The sequence below is a fragment of the Pistacia vera genome, unplaced genomic scaffold, assembly GCF_008641045.1.
Source record: "Pistacia vera cultivar Batoury unplaced genomic scaffold, PisVer_v2 Contig320, whole genome shotgun sequence".
Taxonomy (NCBI): Eukaryota; Viridiplantae; Streptophyta; class Magnoliopsida; order Sapindales; family Anacardiaceae; genus Pistacia; species Pistacia vera.
This window is the reverse complement of record NW_022196136.1, coordinates 1,611,732-1,621,124: the sequence shown is the minus strand read 5'-3', so window position 1 is coordinate 1,621,124 and position 9,393 is coordinate 1,611,732. Positions and strand designations below refer to the sequence as shown.

At 32.9% G+C, this 9,393-nt stretch overlaps 2 protein-coding genes across 2 annotated transcripts; one reads left to right on the top strand and one right to left on the bottom strand.

Moving 5' to 3' along the window:
* Window positions 1-797: 797 nt before the first annotated feature.
* LOC116136915 lies at window positions 798-2,371 on the bottom strand. Its single transcript, XM_031422584.1, has 2 exons — window positions 1,621-2,371; window positions 798-825 (listed from the first exon to the last, which is right to left on the bottom strand). Exons 1-2 carry the CDS (start codon window positions 2,369-2,371, stop codon window positions 815-817), a joined length of 762 nt encoding a protein of 253 aa, XP_031278444.1. The 3' UTR covers window positions 798-814.
* A 2,240-nt stretch (window positions 2,372-4,611) lies between these two features.
* On the top strand, window positions 4,612-5,911 carry LOC116137102 (peroxidase 27-like). The gene is made up of 4 exons (XM_031422790.1): window positions 4,612-4,869; window positions 4,960-5,148; window positions 5,243-5,408; window positions 5,505-5,911. Exons 1-4 carry the CDS (start codon window positions 4,648-4,650, stop codon window positions 5,909-5,911), a joined length of 984 nt encoding a protein of 327 aa, XP_031278650.1. The 5' UTR covers window positions 4,612-4,647.
* The last annotated feature ends 3,482 nt before the right edge of the window (window positions 5,912-9,393 follow it).

Here is a 9,393-nt window from a genome sequence, read left to right as displayed (position 1 = left end):
AATTTTATGGTCTACAAAAGGATAATTCACCCTAACATTATGGTTAATTTTCAAGATAAAAATTTACCAGGTAAAATTATCATTTATGACTATATATTTGTTGAATTGTATACTGCGCCTATCATTACTAATATGTAACAATAAAATCAATCACTGTTAATATGAAAACTTCCCATTTCTACTATGACCAAAGGGAGAATATAGGCTTTAAATAGTTATAAATTTTGTTTATTTCCTGTTATATAAATTATTCAAATCTTTGTTTTTCCGTAGTGTAGCCTTAATAATGCCTTATACGTTTTGTTTCAAATTATGGCAAGTGTTAACATATGGCAACAGTTAATTAAGTTGCCCAAATAAAACCAAAATCCCCATATCAAAAGCATGAAACTAGAATGCCGCAAACGTGAACACCTTTCCAAGTTACACTTACACTTGAATTCTTCAAACCCAGATCTCCTTATATCTCTCTCTCAAATCAAATGACAATGATTTCATTTAACTCGATCTTAACAATGAAGGTGGTGGTGGAGATATTGACAGGAACACTCTTCTACATTCAAGTTGGAAATGATGCCACCGTTGCTGATTTAAAGAAAGAGATTGAAACCCAGCAAAAGCTCCCTTGTGACCGTCTCATTCTACTGCTGGACAATGATAAAAGCCATCTGATGAGCCAAGATCAAGATGAAGTCTCTTTGGTTGATTGTGGGGTCAAAGATGGATCTCATATCTATCTCTTTTTCAACCCGATTGATGATGGGTCCTCTCAACATCTTGTCTGTACTTTACCAGATTCTCTATCGGCGTAGGCCTAGTTCTTCGCTACTAGAAAGAAATTAATAGCAGATTAGATGAGATTACTTACTGTTTATTATTGCTTTGATCATGTTTATATATATATTTGGTCTCTGGTTATTTCATTGATTATATAAACATATATAATTTTAAGTGTATGCGGATTGAATTATCAGCAGAATTATATTGGCTATGACTATGAGATGTGTATGAAGATACAAGAATGATATGCAATTGGACCAGACATAATGTTTTCGACAGAACTAACTGCCGATATGTCGTTCACGTATGCGAGACGGGAACTTTATGTCAGTTCATATTTAAAAAAAAAAAAAAAATGAAAATTTTGTCGTTTTACTCAAACACGGACCCTGCTTGATTTTCAGGATCAGTGAAAATTTTCCTTTTCAAAGGGGAAGTCTACAACTTCGGAAAAATATCTTTTAGATAAAACAGTAACTTAGGGTTATTGATCTTTCTAAAGGTTTATCCTTATCTTAATAGCAAGTGATAATATTTTATTTAAGTGAATAATAATGAATCTACAGAGATTTTCAAATTAAAATCATGGATTTATTACCTTTTATTAAGATTTGCATTCCATAAATTCCTCTTTCCAGAAATTGTAAATTGTAATGTATTATCAAAATTAAAACCTTGAAAAGCCAGGCTTTTCTATTAATAAATCACTGAATTTGTTTAATAATATGATTAAAAAACAATTATGAAGAAGACACTTACCACGTAACTGGAAATTACACTTACTAATAAACTTCCTATATACGACCTTTCTTAAATTTCAAGCATAAAATTAATTCCCACCTCGACTGACAGTTCCTTTAAACACATAGAGAATATCCCCATTTTCGACCCCGTGCCACCGGAGGCTACAATTGTCACGCATGATCCTTTGCTTGTGTATGAATAAATAATCCTCTTGCGGAAGAATTTTTCTGCTCAATAACACTTCCCTCAAGTCTCTAACAGTACTTGAATCTTGTATTTCTACAGGAATGCTAGCACCATTAAGCAAGCTAGAAGCTGTTTGCACTATTATACTGAGCTTCCTTGTTGGAGGATCATCCCTTCCACGGTTCATCGATTTCAAGTACACAATAATTTCAGATGATTCACGGATGCCATATTCGGATAGATTGCGAAAATCTTCATCCAATTCTATCCCAGAAAAGAAAAGTAACATTCTTTTAATAGGAGTACTATCAATGATGTGGATTTTTTCTTTCAGGCTACGGACAGTTTCAGTTCTGTCAACTGCTATCTTAATTTGTCTGGCAGAAAATTTTACTATAATTTGGATTTTACTTTGCTGGTTTAAATATGGATTTTCCAATGTGGGTTTAAAAGTTAAGTCAATTTTGGTACCTTCAGTGACAATTGGGTAGTCTTCCATGTCTAGTCCATCAACCAGCTCCCAACCAGAAACAGCTAGAGCTTGAGAAGCCGCCGGGATGCCGAGGATTTGTTCTATCTTTCTTTTGATTTCGAGGACGGGTTCTTGGTGACCCACTTCAATGGAAAATTCATGTTCCCATGCAACAATAATAATCCTCATGATGATTGTGCTGCTAAATGGAACTTTCCTTCTTGCTCTGTTGAATTGTCAAAAGATAAGAGCAACTTATCAGAATATGAGATAATTAATTAAAGATGACTAAATATGGCAGCAAATTAATTCCATTACTTTTTGTTTTCGGGTGAGATATTTGACACTGTGAAAAGAATCCGCGTCGCTTAATTATAATGAGTCCAGTCCAAGGAAGAGGAGGAATATGAAAGTAAATTAATGGTGATAGTCATGTTTGTTGAATGAGTTATTTTCATGTTTAATTTATTTTGAAGGTATTTTATTTGTTTTGAGCATGATTTCATGCAATACTCACTTGTGAAATAATCATGCAGCAACTCCCTTCTACATTCACATGAGCAAACCCATAAATGCATAAACATGTTAATTTGGTTGCAGTAGGCACCCATTATTTTTTAATAATTTTGAAATAAAATAAATGAGAATTACATATGAAATAACACTTTAACACAATAAAATTTTAAAATTATATGCCAATAATATTTAAATGATGCTTACAAATACATTCACATTATCCAACCATATTCAAAGTGAGTAATGAAACAATATTCTGCGGAAATATTAGTCAGAAATTGATTTGGTGGTATTGCAAGGACATCACAGTACTACTGTGCTAGCATATCAACTTCGAACAGATACAAAAGGGTAGCATTTTACATGCATACATACATAAGATCAAATTTGAACATGGAAAGTTAATTATAAATGTGCTTTGAACAAGGATGATGAATAAGATAGGTTTTGTCATCAGAATGAAACTTAGTAATCATAAGCCGCAGATTAATTAGAGCTGAGCTAAAGTAGTAGTATACTCAGGAAATAACCAGCAAATATTTTTAGCAAATAAATGAGAGCTGTTGGTTATATATTATGATTCAAATGATGAATCTTCTGATAAATTGATTACAGACCAGCTTATAATTGAGTGATTAGCTTGGTTTGGAGAAGGCTCTACAGGATTGTGCACACGATACATCAATAGAACAAGTTAATAAATCCATGAGTCGTACGTCAAAGATATTTTTAATTATTATAAAATAAATAATCGTTAATCGTTATGATAGGTGAACTAATAGTAAGATAATATTTGTTATACAGATGATATCTAATTATCCAAGACTTTTTCTTATTTGAGCTAAGGAAATGAAGGAGAGAAGCCATAACTGGTTTTTTATAGTATAATATCATTTGTCTAAACAAGTTGGCCAGTAAGGAAACGTGTGAAGGCTAATTAAATATTTAAATCTGAGACATTTCTGCCATTACATGTTGTAATCTTGTTTTTTCATTTTTTCATTTATCCAAAACCCATATTATATATTGACTTAAAACTCTCTATTTCACACTGAGAACCAGAAAGCAATCGTCCTCGTTCAGGGGCAGTTGGTGTTGTCATGATTAAGCTTCAAATTCCATGATAAACATGTAAATATTGGTTCATTTATATTTTACATGTTGATGCAAATAACGCCATCTTTCTTTACTTTCCATTCATCATTCTCGACTAGCCACGAAATCCATATACAAAACCAACAACATCTAGTAAGATGTCTGCACGTGGAACTCGTCGTTTCATTCCAATTATATATGCATATACAATTTAACAATGTCTTTGTTGGATTGAAAAAATGTTAATTAATTCATTGACCACCAATGGGGAAATTATAATGTCAAGTTGGAATATGATTATTATAATTGTAAGATTCTTTGAGCTGGCTCATGTTTAAGCATTTACCACTTACCAGGTCAAGCTATTTCAAGTCTTCATATTTCCTTTTCTAGTTTAAGAACACTTGCTCAACGTGCAATAGTATTATTCTTCTATATGGACCGACCTCTAAATTAACTGTGCTCAACTACCCACAACTTAGTTTTAATTTAGTTTTAAAACATGTTGTTTCTTACAAGACACGCCAAGTACATCTGAAATCTTAGTTGGTTTTAATGTTTTATATACATATATTTGTGTAATTATAAATGAAAAAGTCGTTAAAAATAAATGGATGAGCCATAAAATAATGTAAACTATTTAAGTTGATCTTTCTAAAATGTCTGAAGGTCAGCTCTTAAGTTATTGACCTTATGATAAAGTTATTATTATACATTTTTTAGTTTAGTGACAGTTTGTCAATGAAACTTTCAAGAGGCAAGAGCTCTGCTATAAAAGCGTACAAGTAATCCATATGTTACACACCACCTTCGAGCTGAGAATCAACTTCAAAAATTTCTCTCTAGCTACAGCAATGGCTATCAAGAAACTGCTTTCATTTCTCTTTCTTCAACTGACCCTCTGTCTTCTTCTCTTAGACCTCACTAATGCAGAGAGCTTGAAATTGGGATTCTACAAAAAGACTTGCCCCAACATGGAGGATATTGTTGTTAAAACAGCATACCGATACATTTCTCGTGCTCCAAGTCTTGCAGCTGCTTTATTAAGGCTGCACTTTCATGATTGTTTTGTCAGAGTAAGTCTATATTATAAATTATATATAGTGATTTATTGTTACGTTGTCATGAAGTCTAAGCACTTCTAACAAGATTACTTCTGCAACCAGGGATGTGATGGTTCTGTGCTACTGGATTCTACAAAGAACAACAAAGCTGAAAAAGACGGAATTCCCAATTCAAGTCTAAGAGGGTACGACGTTATTGATGCAGTTAAATCTGCAATAGAAAATAAGTGTCCTGGTGTGGTTTCTTGTGCTGACATCTTAGCCATGGTTGCTCGTGATGCAGTTTCGATGGTATTTAACTAACACAATTGATTAATGAAGTAATTAGAAGTCATATATGCACCATTTGATTGGTTTAATAAATCGATATTAATTATTCGTTCAGATTCATGGACCATACTGGGATGTTCCCACCGGACGAAGAGATGGAAGAGTGTCATTAGCCTCAGAGACTATCCCAAACTTACCTCCTCCTTTCGCCAATATAACTTTACTCAAACAAATGTTTGCTGCAAAGGGTTTAAACGTAAAAGACCTTGTTGTTTTATCAGGTAATTAATTTAATACAAGTCCACTTCGTTATTTATCTTTATATTTATCAAGAGAGTAGAATTTAATTAAGCCAGGGTAACTGTTTTTGTATACAGGAGGGCACACGATTGGGGTATCTCACTGCAGTTCATTCACTAGACGTTTGTACAATTTCACTGGCAATGGTGACGCAGACCCTTCATTGGATCCAAAGTACGCAGCACATTTGAGGGTTAAATGCAAGCCTGAAGACGTCAATACCATTGTTGAGATGGACCCTGGAAGCTTCAAAACATTTGATGAAGATTACTACACTCTTGTATCGAAAAGAAGAGGGCTCTTCCAGTCTGATGCAGCTCTTCTCAATGACGAATACACAAGAAATTACGTGAAACTTCAGGCTGCTACACATGGTTCTTCCTTTGCTAATGATTTTGCCAAGTCCATGGTGAAGATGGGGAAGATAGGAGTTCTCACTGGTGGAGCTGGTGAAATCAGGAAACAATGCGCTTTTGTTAATTAATAAAAGGCATTGAAATATATATTTTGTTTTTCTTTTCCAAAATCAACTTGTGATTATATAATTAGCAACCAAGTTTATTGCATTCGGTTGTGTGAGTTTTGTTTTCCAACATTCAGAGCCAAAAGGCTGCGGAATGTGATTTGTAATAGCTCGTGTAGAGCCTTCATCTTGTTAATTGGGCCTTTCTCTTTTTCGTGTAATGTATTGTTCAATTATTATTTTTTCCTATGAATAAATATTATTTTAATTATCTGTGAATATGTTAACTTGGAGGCTTAAAGAATGAAATAAAAATTAATAAAACATTGTAATCAAATCCATTAATACTGCTATTGATTTCTTAAAAATCAACAAAGTTGTCCCTTCCATATATGTGTCTTCGTGAAGGCAGATTATCAATTAGTTGCTTAATTTTCAATCCTTCATACTATATGCCAGAATTTTATTTTTAATATTTTAAACTTCTCTCATACCTAACCTCATTTTATCCCTTCTCAAACACAAATCCTCCAGAATCAATTGAGGATATTTAATAAAAAAAATATTATACTAGAGTAAGAGATCTAACCAACAAAAATATTCCTTTAAAAGATACTCTAAAACATGAATCTCAATTTCCTTGATTTATTGTCATAAAAGTTTGATTAAATACACTTGATAATGATGATACGGTAAACCATCACTAGGTGGTCCAATGGTCAACTAGGACTTTTGAGTGTATTACTCAATAGGTCTTAAGTTCGATTTACCTAGGTTATTGATAAGGGTAGCCACTGGGGGGATTTATCCGGTTGTTAACTTCAGGACCCAAAGAGATTAGTTGAGATGAGCGCGCAAGCTGGCCTGGACACCCTTAGTAAAAAAAAAAAAAAAAAAAAACCACAAGTTTGACCACAAGCGATCAAGGGTAGGCCTTTTTTTAAAAAAAATAATGAAAATGTAAATATAGATATCCAAATTTCTAATAAAATTAAAGTTAAAAGAATTATTGTTTTGATTTTTTGATTTTATAATTCATGTTTTAGTAATATTAGGATTTCAATTCATTATTTTAGTAGTATTAGGATAATACGGAAATAGATATCAAAGAGTCACTATCAAATTGAGTGATCAGATTTGACAACTTCACTATACTAATAAAATGGATATTAATGTCTTCTTTAATAATCTAAATGAGCAACAAGTCGTGTATGTTTTAACTGAAAAAGAAATCATTACTGGAATTAGACAAGAAGAGGAAATAGGTAATCTTAAGGATAATAGTATGGAAATATCAAAAATTTCATGCCAAGAAACTCTAAATCTGCTTGAGAACTAGAAATATTTTGGCTTCAATAAGAAGGTGTTCATGCTAGTGGCTTATTATGTATCCGTAAGATAAAAGATGTGGTAACAACTCTAAAACATAAATTGTTGTCTCAAACAACTTTAGATAAATATTTTATTTCATTTTAAATCTTTAATGTAACATAGTATATATTTTTTGTAATATGCATATAAATATTATTATGTAGAGGCAAGTTTCTTAGGACGAGATCTAGAAAAATTATAATGTATTAATTAGAATATAAAATTTATTCTTATTTATAACTAGTACAAGTGCATACTAGAAATTATTATAACTACAATAAAGTTATTTTTATATAAAATATCATTATAGGACGTTCTATTGTATTGTTATTCGTACAAACATTTATTACTGCCCTAAAACAATTAACAAATGGAATCCATGTGAAAGTCCATCTGGCAGTAGGCCTGGTTAACCCATTTCTTGCTTGACGAGTGAGTATTAATACATTGGGTGGCGGCTTGTGTAACTGCCTACTGCTAAACCATTAGATAAAGCATTACTCATAGTCCCATACAGAGGTTTTCCCAGGTAAAGTAGAATTTAATTACACCTCTTTTTAATTAAAACTTGAGATTCAATTATCAATTATTTAATCAATTAACATACTCTATAATTAAGCATTTCATTATACTTGAGATTCTACACAAATTGTGTGAAGATTAACTCGGATTTGCGACCCAAATCGTTAATTCCTATATAAAATATAAAATAAATTCCCTTGCTTGATTATCAATTAGTTTATTTACAGCTCTACTATCCTCTTGTGTTAACTGTTAATTAATTTTGCTCTTGAAGATTTCTCAGGCACTAAGCGATTTCTCAGAGATCTACAATATATAGGACTACTTATTCAGGTATGTAATTAAGTTTCAAATTCTATATTTAGCCTTGTAAAAGGCATTTTACATTATTATGATATGTTTTAGATTTTAATCGTTACAAATAATTAAATTGTGAGTTAGTAATTGATTCAAAAATATTGGATGCATCCAACAATTTCAGAAATGAAGATCGAGTAATTCATTTGATTACTTTTCTTCATTGAGGTGGGATTCAATTTTTGTTTTGAATAATTTGTATCTGAATACAGTGTAAACCGTACACTATCTAGTGCTAATATAATCTTTAATATTTTGTGCTTTTTCTTAACATGCCAGTTAAGATATAATAATTTTGGGTTTTTGTTTTTAGAGAAATCTATACTGTTTATTCTCTGTATAGTCAAAATTTTCAAATTCTATTTTAGATATACCCTGATATATGTGAAATTATAAAGAGTAAACGATATATTCTCACCCAAGGTTTAGCTAAAAACTAAGTATACTTCTGGTTTCATTTATTCCAAATACCCACCCTTAAATTAACACAGTGAGTGACTGTTGGGTTTTAACGGATGCTATTACTAAATTGCCCTTCACCCCATTTCAAACCACCACGGCATCACCCGAGCCAGCCAAACCACCACCACAACCCATTCCAAACCAACCCATCCCAAACCACTACCATAGCCATCCAAACTATACCCCATTCCAAATCCCACAGCCAGCCAAACCACTACCACCACATCCCAAAACCACCATAGTGTCCAAACCACCCCATCCCAAAACAACCACAGTGTCCAAACCACCACCATAGTCAGCCAAATCACCCCATTCCAAACCCAATAGCAACCACCAAAAATCACACCATTTCAATAAGAAAAACAAAAAACAAAAGCAAAAACAAAAAACAAAATAGAAACCCTAGGGAGAGGGAGCTTAAATCGGTGTTGAAAGGTGAGAAGTCGGGGACGAAAAGCATGGGGTTATTGGAGAGGGCTCTTTGATGAGTTAAATGGTGGGCTTGATTAAGATTTTTGGTGATGGGACTACCGGAAAGAGGTTGGCGGAGTGCGACAGTTGAGCTGAAGGGTGACGGCGAAAAGGGTAGTCAAGGTGGTCGGGGGGGTAGTGGGTTGGGATGGTGAGGCGCTAGGGAGGAGGAGGTGTAGAGGGAAAAAGAAGAACATGGGTGGAGGAGGCGTACTAGGGAAAGAAATGGAAAGGGAAGAGGAAAATAAAAAGACCAATTTGCCCTTTTACTGTTAAAATAAAGGAAATTGTGTTAATTTAAGGGTAGGTATTTATAATAA